Source organism: Sturnus vulgaris, chromosome 8 (genome assembly GCF_052056855.1).
Source record: "Sturnus vulgaris isolate bStuVul1 chromosome 8, bStuVul1.hap1, whole genome shotgun sequence".
NCBI classification, from domain to species: domain Eukaryota; kingdom Metazoa; phylum Chordata; class Aves; order Passeriformes; family Sturnidae; genus Sturnus; species Sturnus vulgaris.
This window is the reverse complement of record NC_142250.1, coordinates 1506692-1527259: the sequence shown is the minus strand read 5'-3', so window position 1 is coordinate 1527259 and position 20568 is coordinate 1506692. Positions and strand designations below refer to the sequence as shown.

Here is a 20568-nt window from a genome sequence, read left to right as displayed (position 1 = left end):
TTTTTTGATGTATGGGAGATTTATAGGCAATGTGAGAGTCTACAGCACACAGGTTCAGCAAGTGTGTTTATGTAATCTCTTAATATTGCACCACATTATGACTGCATTTAACAATATCAACAAGCAACTATTAAATGATCATTAGGCTTCTCTTAGAGAATAATATTGCAATGGGAAGCAACATTAACGTAGTTTAATGCATATATTTCAGGACTATGCCAAATAAAACTGAAAGAATATTCTCACCTTTTAAAATTCATCAACTTGAACTTGATCCTTCTGTTGGGATGTCTAACCATGGGCCAAAACTGTCCTTTTTGCAGCAGCGTGAAATCTGTCTATCTGAAACTTCAGGATCGTGTCAGAAAGGCATCGGCCACACATTTTATGAGGGGAAAGGTTGGACTCTCGGGCTCAGATTGGCTTGTAAGCGAATTGGGAGCGAAAGCACGTCTGATATTACCGCACCCGTAGCAGAAATGGGGTCGGGGGTGCGACAGCGCTTGACAAAGTGGAAATTAGCAATGGGCACGGCTGACAGGGAGGCGGTTCTGCCTCACGGCCCCCGCCCCTCCCTCCCGGCCCCTCCCGGCCCCTCCCGGCCCCTCCCGGCCCCTCCCGGCCCCTCCCGGCCCCTCCCGGCCCCTCCCGGCCCCTCCCGGCCCCTCCCGGCCCCTCCCGGCCCCTCCCGGCCCCTCCCGGCCCCTCACGGCCCCTCACGGCCCCTCACGGCCCCTCACGGCCCCTCACGGCCCCTCACGGCCCCTCACGGCCCCTCACGGCCCCTCACGGCTCAGGCCCCTCCTCGAGCCGGCGGCGCGAGGAGCCGCGCGCCGCTTCGCGCCTTCAAGTTCGCGCGCGCGGGGGCCGCCCCTTCCGCCGCCTCCCATTGGCCGCGCCGCGCGCGCTGGGCGGGGCTGGCGGAGCGCGCGGCAGCGCTGAGGGGGGCGCGGGGCTCAGTGAGGGGCTGAGGCGGGACGGGCCCAACCGAGTCGGGCTCAGCTGAGCCGAGCTTAGCGCTGCACGGGACCTGCCCATGGCCGAGAGGTAGCGGGGCTGAGCGCGGGGAACCGCAGCTGTGCGGAGACGGCCGGGAGCGCGGGGGATTTGAACTTTTAAGCCGCTCCCGGCTCCGGGCGCGGGAAGGAGCGATGCGGTTCTGAGGGCTGACCCGGCGGCACCGGCCTGCCTTGGGCATGGGCCAGAGACTGCCGGGGATCACCGGTGAGGGGAACCCGCCGCTGCCACAGACGCCCTGAGAGGCCCCGGTGTGGGCTCTGCCCCCCCGCCCTGCAGCTCCCTCACGCATCGCTCGGTGACAGGAGAGCGGCAGCTTTGGCCGCTCTAATCTCGTGTTTTGTCTATAGGGAACTGAACCTTGAGTGTCAGCTTCCTAATCAGCTTCAGGCAATGGGTAAAAATTCGCTGCTCTGTGTTCGAGGTGTTTGTGTGGCTGTGGGAGATCAAACTTTCTCACAAGCACAGTTGTAATTAATTTACAAGTGCTTATGGATTTGCGGACACAAAAATGAAGCGCTGACTGTCATAAATAGCAAATTGCTTAATATTTATAAAGATTTCCCACACTCTACCGGTAAAGAACTAAAAAAAAAAAAAAAAAACCCAAACAAAATATTTATAAAAATTGAAAGGGAGTAAAATTTGGTTTGCGTTTGAAGCTTTTGCTCTATTTGTATGTAGGTTGGCTGTTTTCAAGTAGTGCAGTGTTCTGCCTTTGTAATTAGCTGTTACTTCAGTTTTCAGAAGAAGGTGGCTGATACGATCCTCAAGAATGGGCTGAACAACAGATACCGTGTGCTGGAAGTCAGTGTAATACAGAGAAATGGAAGTGACCCTGAGAAACACTTGACAATTACAGCATCTCCCTCGCTGGAGGATACAGAGCTGTGCATTCTCAGGAACGGCTGGTAATCCATACAAACATCTAGATGTTTGAAAAGAGAGTGAAATACTGCATTATTAACTCAGTTTTCTCTTTGAGTTGAGTTTTTCGGCCTCAAAAGTGATAGAGGATCCTGAAACAATCTCTGTTTAGTGTAATACTATCAGTATGCTAGCATAATGGATATCATCTTGAGAGACCTGATGTCAGGAAACGTGTTGAGTGGGTATTGCTACCTTGCAGTTCTGATTTGTCATTGTAAAAATGCCTTTATTCACTTTCAGGATTTCTTTAGGTGAATTTCTTAAGAAAACCCCACCCCAACGTTTCAAAGAACGTAGAATCTGCTCTGTTAATGTGTTATTTCTTATCCATTGTGTCTGTTGTTTTCTAACGATTGTGTTGGTGTATTCCCTTGCAGGGAGTCTGTCCCGGTTGTTCCAGGGGACATTGTTCATTTGGAAGGGGAGTGCAGCTCTGGCACCTGGGTCATAAATGCCCAGTGTGGATACCTGGTGCTGTACCCAGACCTGCTGCTCTCGGGCACTACGATCTCCAACAGCATTCGCTGTATGAGAAGGGCAGTGCTGAGTGAACGCTTCAGGGTAAGTGTTAATTCCAGGCTGTTCCTGTTACTGCAGCAGAGTTACTGTTCCACTGAGACTGCTGGCTTAGCTCAGTGTTAAATCTGGCTGTGAGGTTGTATTGAAAAATGTCATTATTAGCAATTCATAGTGTTTACAACACAGAATAATTTGGGGTGGAAACTGCCTCTGGTTGAGCTTCTCCTGTTTTTCTTTGAGAATTGCACCGGAAATAATGCAATATTCTTAATACAGCTACTGGGCTAAAGAAGTGGTCTTTTCATGTATAATTCTGATTTATTTTGGATAATCTCTTGCCACATTTGGCATGGATATGAATCCTTTGTGAGGGATGTGCCTCTTGCCATCTGTATGAAAACATAACCACACTTGGCCAATTTAAGAGCTTCTGAAAAATGTAGCAAATTCAGTTAATAATTGGTGTGGGCTAAGTCTGGAATCCGAATCCAGCTGCTGGATCTTGGAAAGAGAAGTCTATTGTGGTAGTATCCTTGCTGATATATGAGAAATATGCTGAAAAATAGAGAAGCAACAGCTGCCAGTTTCAGCTGATGAAGACTTCTGGACATGACAGAAATATAAATCCAAACGAATAAGGAACTTTCAGTGGAGTGGTAAACAACCTGGTTGAGAACTTGTGACTGGAGCAAGAAAATTAAGTACAGGAGATAAAGATTATGAAATGGTGTTCAGCCCCTTATTAGATGAGTAAGAAGGGGGATAAAACAGTTGTTGGGACAATGCACAGGGTCCTGACTGGGATAACACCATCCATGCGTTGGGAGTGCAACCCACGAGAGCCTGGTCTGTAAGAGATCAGTAATACCACAGCGTTTAGGATTCCAGCTTTTTGGTAGTGACTCATGGACATTTACTGCCACTTTCAGTTCTTGTGAGTGTACAGAGCCCAGCCCAGATGATGGGTTTCTGAGCCATGTTGGTGATACATGGAATGATTTTCCTGTGAGCTGGTAACAGACAGGAAACTGCTTCATGCAAGAAATATGTGTAAGATTGTAAAGGTATGTATTTGCATTAGGAAATGCCCACAGGCAGAACTTTCTCAGAATCCATTTTGATCTGTGCCTTTGTTTCTCACCTGCCAATCCCAATAAATCCCTATGCATCCTAACATTTTCAGGGCTGGGATAAATGTGAGAGATAAAGCAATAGGAGAGACCATTTCAATCAGCTTCTTTCACAGGCAGGTTTGACTAGATAATCATTGGTGAGGTGAAAGCTTTCATGATCTTGTAGTTCAATAAATGCAGGCTGTGATGTGCAGCAAATAAAATCCAGAAACTTTACAGAGAAGTTGGCATGAAATGGGCATAGATTTTCAGGTGTGGTGACATCTGTTGCAGGGCTCCGAGTCGGGTTCGCGCCAAATGCTCGTCGGTACAATTCTTCATGACATTTTCCAGCAATCTGTCACCAATAACTTGACTCAAGAAAAGGTCCAAGAGCTAGCAAGTAAAATTGTGTATGGACAAAAGTATCTCAAAGAAATGTAAGTAGCATTACAGCTGCCTTTTGTGTTTGGAAGATGGGGCAGGAACACTTTGAACTAGCAGATTAAATTATGCTTTAAAAAATGTAGCACTGGTATCAGGAGATATCATCATGCTGCCAAATGACTTGGTTTAATGAAAATTGGGAACCTTTTAGTAAGATAATTCCCCATTTGATAACTTTATTTTATTTGCCTTCCCTTCCCTGTTGAGCTACTTCTATTGATCTGAACTAGTCTTTTGGAGTAACTATATGTGTCAGGTTTTTTTGTTTTTTTTTTTTTTGTTTTTTTTTTTTTTTTTGTTTTGTTTTGTTTTGTTTTTGTTTTTTTTTGTTTTTTTTGTTTTTTTTTTTTTGCTTTCAGGCCAGGCAGGTTGCAGTGTTTGTATCTGTAATGTTAGATTTCCAGGCATCTCCCAAAGCTGATTTGAATGGGACAAATGGTTAATTATGATCCTCAGCAATGAACCTAGAACCTTGTGACTGACCAAGAACTGAATGTCTGATAATTTCATATCTTTATCAGGTTACTTAAAGGCTCACTTGTTAGCAGACCTTTAACTTCTTTTCTCACCAAACCTGATAGAAAGGCTAGCCAAACAAACAGTCTTAATATTTCCATCTGAAAATGAGAAGATGAATGGCTGTCGGTTTTAACATTTTACTGCAGACTCGATTAAAATACAATTCTACTCATGTAAATTACAAAATCATTATATCCAGACTGTTTTAAATTTGATGTTGGGCAATGTCAGTGCCTGTTAGCCCCAGACGAGTCAGAAGTTAAAGTTGTAGTGGCAAGATTTATTACTCTTAGTTCTGTTATGAAGATAATGTTTTGAGTTGTGGCTGCTAAGATTATTTAAAGGCCTTTATGGGCCTCTGTGAAACTGTTAATTTGCAATTCCTTTTTGCATATGTAGGCTGCTGTTTGTTGGGATTGAAAAATAAGTTGCATAAGTCTGCTGCCTGTGGTCATTTGCACTCCTATGAACTTTTTGTGCAAAATCCACTTGTATTTCTCTGTCGTTGCTGTAGAATAATGACATTCTTTCCAGTGATTGCCAGCACTGAATTGTCTAATGCCACACGATTAGATTCTGTCAAAATGCATGTAAGGACCAGATGAGGATATCCACACTAAAAGTCTTTTAATACTTTTTTCAATGTTGCATGAATTGTATGAATAGCCATTTTTAAATGTATGAGTCTGGTACTCCTTTCCTGCAGTCAAACTGTTAGTTTTGTTTCATCACATCTGCTCTCACTGTGCTGTACTTGTTGTGTCAAAGGCTACATCAGAAATTGATATTTTGGTACAGTATATCTCTTGTGTTAGATGTTCAGTTAATAGTTTTATGAATTGAAATTGTTGTTATCTACAGTTTATAGATATTTATAAAAACTTGACAGTTACTTCCAATGATCTTGTTGCTGCTCGAGGCAAATCTCTTTATTACCAGTAGCAGATTTAATATTTTGTTTCCTTAATGTGCATGTCTTTTTTTTCTCAGGTATCTCTTAAATCTGAAACAAGCACAGATAATGCAAGAAATAGAAGAATATTTGCCATCGTTTTTTAAGTGGGCAGAAGACTTCATGCACAATCCAGCAAACCAAAACAAAATGCAACTAAAACTGTAAGAAGCCAGAATGAAAAGTTTAAACCATTCTGTGTTGTATAGCTTGTTTAGTTCACTTGAAATTTTTAGGACTTCTTGTGCACATTGGGTGATTTGGAGCTAATTCATGGCCTCACTGACCACAGAGCTGAGTTTGTGCTGCATGTTTAACTGCCATTGTGAGTTCTGGGCAAGGCATGAAGCCTGAGGCTGAACTGACTCACAAATCTTAAAATCCTTGTGAACAGTGTGGTACAAGCCAGAGCTTTTAGTGAGTAGAAGAGCAAGGATATTTGAGCTGCTGACTAAACTAGGAGTTACTGTAGTTAGGAGCAAGACTGCAAACCAGAATGTGAAACTATTACTCAAATGGAATTCTTGACTAATAAAAAAAGTTTTTGGTGAAATGGTGATTTCACTCAACTGCTGCTGAGCTCTTCTTGTCTGTGACTTCTTGCTGTTAATTGTAATAACCATAGGGTGTTAAAGTTTCAGTGAAATGGCAGGTCTGAGAAAAACCTGTATGCTACTGTCTAGTGTATGATAGAGTCTGGTTATTGAGAAAAGACCAAAAACTATTAAAAACAGTTTAAAGTCTCATTTAAACTTTGTAATTTAGGTGAATAGCAAAACTAACTCAAGTTAGTTTCTGATATGTTGCTTCCTCTGTTAATGGGAAGATTAGTTTGAGTGAGACTCGATGCATTTTATTTCTAAAGTTAGTGCCTAAAGGGCACTTATAATGCAGAAGTATTATATATTTATTTGCAACACATTTTAATGTTTAGATATTAATAATTAAGGGAAATTGTCAACTTCTGGTTTAATTTTCTTCCCAGGTCGAATGGTGGAAAAACAGAAGCTGTATCTTCTAAGGTAGAGATTGTAGACATCTTGGACATTGAAGAGAATATCTGGTCTCCCAGGTTTGGGTTGAAGGGAAAGATTGATGTTACAGCCAGGGTGAAAATCCATTGCCAGTCTGGAGTACAGTCTCGGGTAATGCCTTTAGAGCTCAAGTCTGGCAAGGAATCAAACTCCATCGAGCACAGAAGTCAGGTACAAACACCAAATGTCTAGTTTCACTGGCAGTGGCTGTGTATGCTTTTCTGGTTTTTTGTCTTGTGAATAAGAAACACTTTGTATGTGGTATAATCTGAATTCCTGGATGGCTCATCCTGGTGTGCCCAAAGCTGCTGGTATAAAATGAAAGTGAACTGAGTAGTAACAAGTATATATATATATATACATTTACCACTTTCAAACACACTTCTGGGTTTTTTTCCTGAAATACCTGTTCTTTAGTCTCCTCCTACTATATTCAAATATTAAGTTGAAGCAAACTGTTTCAGGAACTAGTGTTATACATATTTCCATATAGCTGGTCTGATTTAGAGAGATAGTAGCCTTGTTATAAGGTTTTAAAAATGCCTTTTAATTTAAATCCTTGGTCAAGTTCTTACTACTTACAGCTTCTAGAAGACTTGAGATGATAATGGCTGTTTAGCCATAGAAATTATGGAAGAACTAAATACAGTTTAGGATGTATTTTGGTTTTAATACTGTGCTGGTTTTGACTGGGGCTAGCAATAGTTTTCTTCACAGCAGAAAAGTGTGGGCTGTGTTTTGGAATTGTGCTGAACACAGGTTGATAACACAGAGATGTTGCTGTTATTGCTGAGCAGGGTTCACACAGAGCCAAGGCCTTTCCTGCTCCCTGCAGGGGAGGAGACTGAGGGTGCTGGGAAGTGAGGGGACACAGCCAGGACAGGGCAGCCCGGGGATCATAAGGGTATGTCCAGACCGTGTGGCTGATCATCACACTCAGTGTCTAAGGTGGGGCAAAGAAGGAGGAAGGGTGAGGGGCACTCCAAGCCTCGGAGTGATGGAGTTTTGCCTTCCCAAGGCACCATTCCACGTGATGGAGCCCTGCTCTCCTGGGGGTGGCTGAACACCTCCCCAACCATGGGCAGCAGTGAATGAATTCCTTGTTTTGCTTTGCTTGCACGTGTGGCTTTTCTTTTCCCTCTTAAACTGTCTTTATCTCAACCCTCAACAAGGGTGGGGAAGTGAGTGAGCAGCAGTGTGGTACTTGGTTGCTGCTTGGGGTTAAACCATGACAACTGTAAGTTTATATATAATGTTTGCAGGTTATTCTGTACACACTGTTGAATTTAGAGCGGAGAGTAGATCCTGAAGCTGGATTTCTTCTTTATCTAAAAACTGGTACAATGTATCCTGTTTGTGGAGCTCGCATGGACAGGAGAGGTAAAGTTGTTCCCCTTCTCTGGAAACCATAATTCTCTCAAATATAACTAAAATCTTTATTTTTAACTGTAAAGTTTACTATGGTAAGAATAGCTGTACTTGGGGATGCTTCACTTGTTATAATGTCACTTAGCTTATGTTAAAAATTCAGTTGTTTTAGTAATACAGTGCAAGGACTTTGCTATTTGTGAATAATCAGTTCTTAGCTGACTCAAAAGTTGATAGCTAATTACTTTTGAGGCAGAAATTGTTATTAACAAAAACATCAGCTTAGTTTATTCTTTTCCTCACAGAATTAATGAAGTTAAGAAATCACTTGGCCTTCTACCTAACACACAGTACCTATAAATCTGATGTGGGAAGGCAGAATTCACAGCTTGCTGCTTTGCCTCCTGTGATTGATGACAGCCAAGCATGTAAACACTGCTCCCAAATGCACAACTGCTTTCTATACAGCAGGTAAAAAAGAAAAAAGTCTGACTAGTGTTTTTAAATGAGATTGAATAATTGTATCTTTTGAGATAATAATTTCATTTTTTGTGGTTTTATTTGTATATATATATATATATATACACACAAACAAGTTTTGTATATATTGAGGACTTTTCCACCTCAAAAGTATCTTCCACAGATTTCTCTACAACTTTGATAATTCAGCCCCTGATCTCACAGAGACTTAATATGTTTGCTCAGTTACACTTTCTGAATGACAGAATCTGAGATAAGTCTCAACAAAATACTTGATGACAATAACAGATATGTTTAAAAAGCTATATTCTTGCAGCTCTCTGAAAGAGGTAATCTTTGGGCCTGAGTTCTGACTGGAGAACTGCTTTTTAGGGTTCACCCTGTAGCAGATAGTTTCTTTGTGGGGTATGACACAAATAATACATTAATACCACTCTATTGAAGTGTTATTGCATCTCCTGTTCAAGAGAATATTCAATAAAATTTCACACAAAGTTAGGGAATTGTTTTAACAACTGTTACAAGTTTTAGTCACTATGCTGCACAGAACACGACCAAAATTGTACATTGAAGGGATCAAATGAGGTGTGTTAGAACAGGAGAGCCTTTGGGTTAGTCTTGTGGAAATAGAATGCCTGATTGCTTTTAAAATTCTAGGGGTAAAAGTGTGTGGTGAGGGAGCTTTGTGGGGATACATTTTGTGAAGTCCTGCTTCTAATATGCAGTTGTTGCAGCAGCAGGATTATAGCTGGGTAGCTATTTACTTCTGAATAAGCTTTTCTCTCTCTAGTTGTGTTTTGTATACATGATTTGGCATAATGTCTATTGATATTTAGTTTTGAAATTTGCTTGTGTGTTAGGTATTAAATCCCATTGCTTAGCTAAATACCAAAATAAAATTTGTATGTTACAATAAAAGGACTAAACAGTTGTCTCTGTAAATGTATGCATACATTTGAGTTGCCTTTATTTGGTCTTTGATTAATTTATTCACAGTTATTCAAAATCATAGAGATGATGTGAAGTTACTCATGTAAGATTATGCATCTGAACAAAGGATACAGATTCGACTTAATTCAAGTAATGATCAATTAATCTGTCGGGTATGATACAGTAGATATTTGTTGTTGTGTACATATGGACTTGCAGGTGAAAAAGGGTCCAGGTTGAGCTTTTCCTGTGGTTGGTTCTATTCCCAGAGCTGTGGAGCAGAAGATGGCCAGTGTGGCCTTTCCTGCTGCTATGGTGCCTGTCATTGACAGAGAGACCCAGCACCTGAAACCCTCCCACCTAGAGTATTTCAGCCTCTGGTACCTGATGTTAACCTTGGAGCTGCAAAGTGGAGAGCATAAAAAGGGATATAAAAATATATGGATGGTACCTTCTTTGGAAAGGTAAGGTATAATTTCTAAACTCATGCCAATGATGCTTCCTTAATTCCTTTTCTTTGTTTTGTAATTTGGTTTTGATGGTTGGTTGTGGGTGGTATGGTTTTTTAACTTGTGGGGTTTTTTTTCTTAATAGTTCTCTTCCAGAGAGAATCTTAATATTACAATATTTCTTTCTTTAATATCTTCAGAGAGAAGGCTGGAGATTGTGTTGGAAACATGATCAGAGTTGATGAAGTCCATGAAATTTCTGAGGGACAGTACCTACATTGTTTCCAGCGTAGAAATGGTGCCATACCTGGAACAAACCTGTTGGTTGGTGATCGAGTGGTTGTGAGTGGAGAGGAAAAGGGTTTGCTTGGTTTGACTACTGGCTATGTTAGAGAAGTCAGTGCAACAAAAGTCTCCTGTTTGTTGGGCAGGTAATAGGATGAAAAGTATCTGTTTGCAAACACTCTGGCACTGAGGAAAGGTGCTACTAGGGGTCCAAAAAGCTGTGACATGTCCTGACTCTTCTGCTGGCTTTGGAGTATTCAAATTCAGAATATTCAGAGTTTCAGAAATTCTCTTGTCTTGATTGAAACTGTCAGTACTTGGTCAGTATACATGTCTGTATATTTAACCAAATAAAAGCACATTTAAACTCTGTTTGCTTATATCTCTAGCATGAATCTATATGGACACAGTGATTACTGTGTTAATAGTAACTTTCATCCTTAAATTTGGATTATGTTTTATTGTCCCTTATTGGGATCCATCTTTGTTTAGATCAGAAAATAGTGTATTTCAATTAGCTATTGCTTCACTCTGGGATCTCTGGAAGATACCATTTAACATGTAATAATAAGTCTTTAATTAACATACAGCTGGTAAAGAAAATTATTTTATCCATGTTGTTGCCATTCTTCAGGGATTTGTCAAACCTCCCCAAGAACACCGTGTTTAGGTTGGATCATGATGAGGGAGATGTTGGTACAGGAGTCCCTTTTGAAAATCTTTCTAAGTTGATGAGAGATTCTCCAGTCAGGTATGCAAAATGACATTAATTTTGCTCTTTCAGTATTTTCAGATGAAGTTTCTCAGCTGGTAACTCTTACTGTACCTTGGTTTTTTCTTATTTTTATCCACAGTGAAAGGCTCCGCAACTTGATCATTGACTTCCAGAAACCACAGTTTATTCAGCACTTGAGCTCTGTCCTTCCTCCTGAAGCAAAGGAAACTGTTGCAAATATTTTAAAGGGTACAAAGTGACTTTCCCCAAAATACTCTGCTTAGTAGTATGTCTCTGTAGCCAAAGTATTTATCATGCTAATTATAAGGAGTTTTTCCTACTTTGGGCTCTAGTGATAGGTGAAAACTAAAAATTAAAACCAAGTTCTTGCCTTGCATGTCTTCCAACTAGCTGAAGACTCATTTAATCACGGGAAGACCTGATCAGATACTTGTTCACAGCTTTATTTCACTTTTGCTAGCAGCTGCAGCATTACCTCTGTAACCTCTACAGAAAGAATGGACAGAGACAGCTCTTGGGATGGAGGGAGCTGATCTTGAGAGAGAGGAAGGAGATGGGCTTTGGTGGAAACATTCACTTGTATAATCACTCTTGCTGACTAATTGTCCATGGTGTCATGCTTTGTGGCACTTATTTAAAAACAAAACTTGTTTAGGTATGAGGCAATATCTTTTGTTTGGTGGAAATATTTCCTTGTTCTCTGATAGAGTTGCCTGAGCTAAATTTAACTGAGTTCTCTTCGAGCAAATTGCATTTTTTATAAAAACTCAGTTTGAAGTTTACTTTGCTTAGTGCAGATGGCTGAAACATGCTGCTTGTTTGCATCAGACTGGGGCAAACCAGCTCTGCTGTCATGTTTGTTTTAAACAACATGCTGCTGTAGGTGCAGCTCATCACCCCTTGCTCTGAGCTGTGTGAAAGTGGTATCAAACACAAATACCCAGACACAATATATGGAGGTGGTCAATTAAGATATTAGGGGGAAAAAAAGCCACCAAAGGTCTAAAAATAAAAATGTCTTCAGTGACTTATTTCTAGGACCAGTGTGCAGACCCTTTACAACTTCCCTTGTATATTATGTTTAATGTCATATCTTCATTAGAACCTACAGACTTTGCTCAGTTCTTGTCTCTGTTAAGGGCTTTAGTGAAGGAGGAAATTATAATTTTGCTCTGACTTTAGTAATTTTTACAGTTATGATGAAGTGTAGTGATTTAATTTTGCTTTTTCTTCTGAAAGGTCTAAATAAGCCTCAGAAACAGGCAATGAAACAAGTGCTGCTTTCAAAAGACTACACACTTATTGTGGGTATGCCTGGAACAGGAAAAACGACTACAATATGTGCTCTAGTAAGATCACATACCTTGGTGTTTAATTTTTTTGTGAGATTTAGAGGATAGAATTAAACCAGCTGTGTAGTGTCATGACTTAATCTAACAGCCTCTGTATAATGCACACTTCTTTTTGTTTAACCTATATTTGGTAGAACTCAAATTGGATTTTGTGGAGTAGGATTGTCTATTGCTTGTGTAGGAATATATGTGGGAGGGAGGAGATTGAAGTGTGATATTTAATCATTTCTGTGATGCTTTTGTGTTAAAATTCTTTGGCTCCAAATATCAGCAAGTCTTCAACTCCTGAGTCATAGCTCGAAAGAGAGACTCCTTGAAAAGCCAGTAACTTGTCCACTGGAAATTGTATGAACCTGTGGGGCTGAGTCTATGTGCAGTCTGCTACCATCTCCTCTAGTTGGTGGTTTTCTTTTCACCTTGAAAGGAGCACACTGGATTCAGGTTGTGGGCTGAGTTTTTCATGGAAGAGCAGGATTACCCTGCTTTGAGTTGTCATCAGCTGGTGGGGGAAGAGGAGGCTGGAGAGCAGACAGCTGCTGCTGTCTTCAGATCAGCCCATTCCCCTGAATGTGGCTAAATTGCCACAGACAGCAGTGCTGTGGGAGTGGGCTGCATGCTTGTTCTTGCCGTGGGGACCTTAGGAGTGCAGTTCCTTGTGAGGGCACATCCAGGTTCTTGGCTCTCTGTTTGCAGCAGCCTTGTGAGCCTGCTGCCCATGGGAGCCCCCAGGACCACTGCCCACATGGCCAGTGGCCAGGGAGACTGATACAGACCAAGTCATGCTTATTCTTGTGTTTTCCACTTATCAAACCTGATTCTTGCAGATGAACTAACTCCTTTTCTTTCCCTTTGCCACTCATTAGGTGAGAATTCTTTCTGCTTGTGGCTTCAGTGTCCTTCTGACCAGTTTTACACACACAGCTGTAGACAATGTGCTGCTGAAGTTGGCCAAATTCAAAGTTGGTTTCTTGCGCTTGGGGCGAGCTCAGAAGGTTCATCCAGATATTCAGAAATACACAGAAGAAGAAATCTGCAGGTCCAGATCAATTAAATCTGTAACAGATTTGGAAGAGGTCTATAATAGTCAGGTGAGAAAAATGTTTTTTTGCTAGCCCTACAAATTATTAAAGATAATTATATCAGTATTTTGTTTGGGTGCTGCAGAGAAGAAACCCATCCCAAGGGTGTGTACTGCTGTAAGAAATCTGAGCTGAAACAGATACTCAACCTCTGCATTGGTTCAATTTCTTTATAGCCAGTAGCATTAAGTCTGCAAGCTGAGAAGCTTTGTTTGTGTCCACACAAAGTAACTCATCATTGTAAGTAATAAGCCCCAAAGACTCCAGGGTTTTTTTCTGAGATCTTGTGAAGGGGCTGCTGCAGCCTCCTTTAGCATTATTTACATACTGCTGCTGTTTGTCCCTTCTCCCTCCCCCTTGTGCTCCTTGTGCCATTAGTACAATCAGCAGATGGGGAATGCTATGGAGCTGACCTGGCCAAACCCTTATTTTTGATAGAAATATTAGTGCTGTCTGTGTGAATGTTAATGCAAACCATAATGGGAGCTGGGTCATATGAGTCAGTGGCAGCTTTGAATTAAATTCCCTGAAAGAATAAATTTTGATGGTAGTTGGAGTAAATGCCAACTTCACAAAAGCTGCCATTTACTTTTTATTGATAAGTGGTGCAGGGGAATGCCTGAAGTCATAAGGGGAATGACTCAGCATTTCTTATTTTAGCCATTTTGGATTGCAGTGGAAGTACAGCAGTGGGAAGAGCTGTGCTGCTGTTGTTCTGTCTTCTGTTCATTGAAAAAAAAATTGAAAAAAAGCCCCAAACCACCTGATTTTTCACAGTAGTCATCTCAGCACACTCCATGAATTGTCCATGAATAGAACCTGGCATCACTCTCAACTCATGACAGGAACAAGCTGTTTGCTACAGTCTGCTCTAAAGCTGGTTTTGTTTGTCACTTGCAATTGGGGGAAGACTATGTCAGGCCAGTATGTCTTAAGTGATGCTGATCTGATTTCGAGGATTAATAATTTGATTTCTGTGATTCTACAGTTTAATACAGTTTAATGGGAAATACTTTATCTTTTAATATGGAAAACATAGTGCTAAAGGCTATAAAATGTACCTTATCCTTGAAGTGTGTCTCAATTTTCAGCCAGTGGTAGCAACGTCTTGCATGGGAGTAAATCACCCCATCTTTGTTCGGAAGCAGTTTGACTTCTGTATTGTTGATGAAGCTTCCCAAATAAGCCAGCTCATCTGCCTGGGCCCACTGTTCTGCTCCAAAAGGTTTGTGCTGGTGGGGGATCACCAGCAGCTGCCTCCACTTGTGCTGAATTCAGAAGCAAGGTAAGATAAAATGCTGCTGGGCAATTACTAGTCACAAATTCTGGGAAGGCTCTTGAAGTGTTCTGATTGACATGTTTTGATTTTTGTTTTTGTGCTGTAACAGAGATCTTGGCATGAGTGAAAGCTTATTTAAAAGGCTGGAACAAAACCAAAATGCTGTTGTCCAATTAACTGTGCAATACAGAATGAATAGGTACTTTCAACCTTTATTTATTGAGTTGTGCTTTTAATGTGGGGTTGAAATGGTGAGATTTTTATGCCTTTTCTTGCTTTTTAAAACTTTAGTAAGATTATGTCATTGAGTAACATGCTGGTGTATGAAGGCAAACTGGAATGTGGCTCAGAGAAGGTGTCAAATGCCACTGTTAACTTGCCCAACCTAAAGAAATTGAAACTGGACCTTGGGGATGCTTCAAAGACATGGCTGAAAGAAGTCCTGGATCCAGACACACCTGTGTGTTTTCTGAACACAGAGAAGGTGAAGCTCATTATGCTCTTTTCAAACATTGTACTTTGAGGCAAGTTCTCAATGCAGTCAACATGTGAAACTTCATTCAGCTTAGGCAGGGTAAAACAGGGAACTTCAGAAAATTTATCTAGGATCATGTGAAGTATGCAGCACACAAAAACATCGTTGGTATTGTTGGGGTGGTACAACTGCTGCTGGAAACATCACATGTGAGAACAGCTGAAAACATGAATTTAGATACTATTTCAGAAATAAACTTTGTGTTTTCTGTAAAGTGTAGCTCAAAGTGTATAGATGTACTGGATGTCCTTGCAACAGGGAATGAATGGCCTTATTTCCATTGGCTAAAGGACACTGTTTTCAAACCTGTGTGCCAGTGGCAGCAATAACTGCAGTTCTCCATGGAATTTTGCAGACATTCTATACATTGAAGTGTAAGGGGTAAATAAAATAAATTGCTTTAGGTGTGTCCTTTCATGGAGAACATAATTTTGCTGGGGAAGTGAAATTCTAGTGTGGATAAAAATTCTGCAGAGAAACTGACTTGCAGGAAGAATGAGGTAGAGTTTAAATGCATGTGGAAAAAGATTAATAAATTAGTGCCTGTTTGTGGTCTCTAGTACTTGTCACTGTAATTGGTGATGGGATTATGATTTGAGTCTTTCTTCCTCCTTGACATGTTTTGTGTTGACTCCTATTAATACTGTGCTTTGTCAATAATTATATCAACTGATGAGCTTTTATGCTGACCCTGGTTAGAACTCACCAGTTTTTCTATGCTCTCTATGACATTGTACAGGATTCCTATTTTTTGTACAATTGATATAATCTTTTCAATGACCTAAAAAGGAGCAGTGTTTACTTTGATGACTTAGAGACATTTCTAAAAATATCTAAACCAAACAGAGATATTTTCCAGGAATGCCTTGACAGCTGCAGTCCCTTTCCCAGGAAAGCAGACAGTTGGTCCCAGGGAAGAGGCCTGTTAATAGGAATCTGGCTGAAACACTGTTTATCTAGTAATCATAGCAAAATTGCTAATGACAAAAGTAGAGTTTCTGCTCCATTTTATTTTTTTTTCCTAGAAAGCCCAGCTCAAGTGTAAGAGAGCTGCCCTCTTGATAGAGCCAGGAGGAAAGTTTTTATTTCCAAAACATTCTAGATTTGTTGAGGCATGAGGCTGTAATGTAATTTCTCCTTTTGGACTTCCTGTCAGAACTCCATGTATTGTGGTAGTCATGGAGGGGGAAATGGAAGAAACCCCACTGAACATGACAACAAACAAAAACATTTATTTCCTTTGACTTCATACAAAGTTTTTTTCCCCCCTGTATTGTTTATGGTGTAACCAAGAAATGCTTATGAAGAGTAGACTTGGGGGGAAGAGATACAAACAGAGAGAAGGAAGAGGAAAAACCCCATGACCACCAGGAAGCTTACATTTATTATGCTGACTTTAAAAAAAAAAATAGAAGATAAAGCTTCTATTGTTTCCTGCTTAACAATGCAACGTGTTTGTGACAGCAATTGGAAATCTATTTGTTTCTTTTCTGCCAACTCCTGTGTCAGTCTGCACTTCTCTGACAGCTTGGGGCTGGCTGTTTGAAAAATGACATCTTTGATTTAGGGCAAGTCTCCTGAGAATTTCTAGGCCCAAGTTGTTTTTTGTTGGTGATTCTGCTGGTGTCCCATGGGAACAGGAGAAATATAAATGTGTGTGTTACCATAAGCATGACACAGCTTTTAGAACTTCTGTCCTAAAACGATTTTTGTGTAGTTTTTAGCTACACTAATGCCAGTGTGGTGAGAAATTACCTGTGCAGTAAAACAGTGCTCTTCTGCTTGAAGAGAACTTGAGCACGTGGAGGCTTCCAAAAACATTCATTGCTATTGGTGCTGCTTCAACTTTAGAGAAGGCAAGAGTCAAGCAAAGAGAAAAAATTACAGAACTGTGAGTTTACATCCTGAGCTTTCTGGCCTCATTCATACATGATGTAGAGAATGGGAGGTAACAGTTAAGAAATGGTAAATTCAGTGAATACTTTATTTAAAGATTGGGAGTTCAATTTAATACTACCATTTTGGATAGTTCTTGCTTTAGCTTTAAATGCAGGCTTTCAGACATTTAAAGAATTAACTTTTATACCATGGAATGAAGAAAATTCACTGTAAATAATGTTGTATAGAAAGCACTAAAGCAAAAGTAAAATTCTCTTTTATGTAAAGTATAATTTGCTCTCTTACCTTATCAACAGGAAAATGTCCATTTTGGGTTTTTTTTAATTTATCATGTATAATGCTGAACTGGATTTATCTTTGGCAGTTTTTTAAGGTGACAGGGTAGTGCTAGAAATTCATTTTGAGGATTGTTCTAATTTGTTTTGCAAATGCAGTATTCTGAAGTCACAGTACAGGCTCTTCTGTTTAGTAAGATTTAGCATTTAACTTTATTCCTTTAATTAATACCATTAAAATAAATCCATATACAACTCAGTGTGTTAGGGATAGAATATTACAGACAGCAAAAGTCATTATATTCTGTTTGTATTTTTCAAGGTCCCAGCACCAGAACATGCAGAAAAAGGTGGCATAAGCAATGTGACAGAAGCTAAAATAGTGCTTTTCCTCACATCCTTATTTATTAAGGTATATGTTACTTTATTACATGGTTTGGAGGGAGAGTGTAGATACAATATCTTGCAGCATTGCTTAAAAAAAAAATAAGCATCTTTCTGACCATACTGAATTTCCCAAACCAACTGCAGTGACAAGATTTTTTTCTCCTGTTTCTTCTTCATTCAGGCTGGCTGTAAGCCCTCAGACATTGGCATTATATCACCCTACAGACATCAGTTAAAAACAATCACTGATTTGATGGCAAAATGGAAGGAGAGCAGAGTGGAAGTTAACACGGTTGACAAGTACCAAGGAAGAGACAAAAGTATCATAATTGTGTCTTTTGTTAGGAACAGTATTGATGAAAATGTAAGTTGGTCACAGGTTACAGTTTTAGTAATTTAGATGCACTTTGAAAACGATTGATTTGTGTCTATTAAGTGGAAAAATAAAAGCAAATATAATTTATTTCCCAGCTTGGCACCCTCCTGAAGGACTGGCGCCGCCTGAACGTTGCTATCACAAGAGCCAAGCACAAGCTGGTCATGGTGGGCTGTGTTCCATCCCTGTGCTGCTATCCTCCCTTGGAGAAGCTCCTCTGCTATTTGCAGTCCCAGGCAATGATATCCTTTTGCTGAATTCTAGTTTGGGAAAGGGGAAAGGTAAGATTGACTTGCTGAGATTTGAGATAAGAATGGGGAAGATCTTGGATTTTTTTTAGGTTATACTTTGAACAGTGATTTTGTGCAACATAGCACAAAATGTGCTGATGAAATTTGCCAAAGTGTACTTGAGATCAAGCTAGTGGATGGGTTTAGAACCTTCTCTGTCTTCAAAAGTAGAAAAAATCAGTGCTGACTTGCAAGTCAACTTTGACATAATTTTTTTATTTCGAGGCCTGAATTTTTAATTTTTAATGCTTTTGCATTTTTTCCTCTGATCATTTCTAATTTCTTGGCATCTTAACATCAGTGTGATTGCTTTCTTCCACTTAACACATCTGCTTCATGAATAATCTTGGTGGAAAGAAAAACAGTGTCACTTGCAGATGACTTGGTAATTTTTTCTTTCCCTCTGGCATTGTACTGAATAAGCTTTAGCTATTGCTGTTTCCATCTCGGATTTAAGCAGGAAAGAACCTTTTTAGCTGCTTTCTTTGCAAACACCAGTGCATATTCAAACAGGTTTTGTGAAAGCAAAATGTTGTCAAAATGCTTCCTTAACTTGCTACATCTTGAATCTTCCAGTTGGGGCTCATGAAAGTATCCACAAGTGTAGCATCTTATGAGTGTGAAGATGGAAAGTTTTACAGGCCTTTGTGTCTCTTCTTCTGCTGTTGTTTAAATGCAATAACTGGTAATTGGGGTGTCAGTGCTGATGTGCACTTTTGGGGCTGGAGGCAGCCAAAACAGGAAGCATTCAGTTATCTGGAAGTTTCCTTTCAGTAGAATAACAGACATTTCTTGAAAAAGCTGATGGTTACAGTACTAAAGCAGCCAGTTTACTTGACAAACCAGGAATATGAAGCACTCTGTTCCCTCCACTACTGGATGTTGTTATATTCTCTTTTACCTTGATGAACAGTTACCTGCAGAACTGAGTAGGGAAACACTTGAAGAGGAAGGGAGTGTAAACCAGTGTTGTATCGAGTCACAGTTTTCTGGGCTCAGTTTGGTTTAAAAAACTTGAAAAAATAGTTTACATACAATAATTCCATTTGTTAGAATTCCTAATTAAGGTCCTGTGTTGTGCTGCTTGGAAAAAAAAAATAGGAAAAACTTCTTCAAAGCCTCACATTGTCCTTTGAAGTTTACTCCTGCTTTTAAAAGTGCTGAAATCTTTTATATTTATATCCATAATGTAATTAATCTCTGATGTGAAGATCCCTTGACATTTCTAATCTCTTGATTTTGCATACATCAGGGAGAAATGTGATGCTAATTCACTTAATTCCCTGTTATTAACTAATGTGTTCAGCAGATCAATCTGAAGTGAAATGCTTCACAGTAGAACTCTTATTTTCAGTTTATCTGATCTTTAGTCTTCAAAACAAACATTTCCCAGGAAACAAAGCCAGACATGCAGCTTGCTGACTAAGAAGTTTACATGCTCAGGTTCTATTTTTTTAAGGATGATGGCAAATAAACAACAGAAAACACCTTTTACTTGAGAGATCTGTGTTAGTTTCTTTATGCTACCTCATATTCTAGACTGAGAAGTTTCTTTCCAAGGTTGCTGGTAGAAACCTTCATTTTTTTGATTCTTCAGAATCATTAGCATTTGTTTTATCTCAGATCAATGTCAAGTAGCTGTGTGCATACAGTTGCAGACAAACTTGTTAAATGTGGGCATTTTCACTCTTCTTAACTGCTCCCTGATTTTTATAATGTTTCAAATAATAAAAGTTTGCTGTTGGTTTCATTAAAATTGCTTACACTTTGTTAATACTTCACTTTATACAAGGCAAATATTTAGAGCAGTACAATAATAATTTGAAAAGTTGACAGGATATCCTCGTTTTTCAGGTGAAAATACATGCTTCAACTGTGCCAGTGCTCTGGGTCTTTCAAAAGATGAAAAAAAATAGGGTAAAATACGCTCTTTATACTTTTTTAGAAGAGATTTTCTTCCTGTGTTTAGTATGTATGGGTAGAAAGCTCTTAAGATTTTGCTAATCTGTTTTCTTGCTTATCCAGGAAATGGTTTGCATGCTATTTAAAAACTTAATCATTAAATTAAGAGTATTGCCATCCCATCATGAAGTTGCATGAGAAACAAGCACAAGAACATTTCCTTATCCACTTAAAAAATGCATCCTTCCTTCTTGTCATGTGGTCAGAAATTGACTGAGCAGCAGTTTCATCTACAGATGAAACCATTTGCTCTGGTAGACTGAAAATTGAGATGCAGTTCTCTAAACCACTGTGTGTTTCAATGAATATACATAGCAAGTGAGTATCTTCTAGCAGTAGAGCATCACTTTTTCTGT

The 20568-nt window shown here is 39.8% G+C and overlaps 1 protein-coding gene across 1 annotated transcript; it reads left to right on the top strand.

The window, feature by feature from the left end:
• The first annotated feature begins 1410 nt into the window (after positions 1 to 1410).
• On the top strand, positions 1411 to 19357 carry DNA2 (DNA replication helicase/nuclease 2). Its single transcript, XM_088168626.1, has 21 exons — positions 1411 to 1455; positions 1702 to 1928; positions 2325 to 2508; positions 3873 to 4018; positions 5535 to 5660; positions 6482 to 6701; positions 7793 to 7910; positions 8204 to 8369; positions 9578 to 9772; positions 9958 to 10188; positions 10677 to 10793; positions 10897 to 11006; positions 12018 to 12127; positions 12994 to 13218; positions 14301 to 14494; positions 14598 to 14687; positions 14780 to 14972; positions 17520 to 17609; positions 17766 to 17948; positions 18056 to 18202; positions 18811 to 19357. The coding sequence occupies exons 1-21, from the start codon at positions 1411 to 1413 to the stop codon at positions 18865 to 18867; spliced, it is 3174 nt and encodes a 1057-aa protein (XP_088024752.1). The 3' UTR covers positions 18868 to 19357.
• The last annotated feature ends 1211 nt before the right edge of the window (positions 19358 to 20568 follow it).

Coding starts and splice junctions, on each gene's coding strand:
- DNA2 (XM_088168626.1), top strand. CDS start 1,411: ATGGGTAAAAATTCGCTGCTCTGTGTTCGAGGTGTTTGTGTGGCT. Junction 10,189..10,676: donor GTCTCCTGTTTGTTGGGCAG/GTAATAGGATGA, acceptor GCCATTCTTCAG/GGATTTGTCAAACCTCCCCA. Junction 14,495..14,597: donor GTGCTGAATTCAGAAGCAAG/GTAAGATAAAAT, acceptor GTGCTGTAACAG/AGATCTTGGCATGAGTGAAA.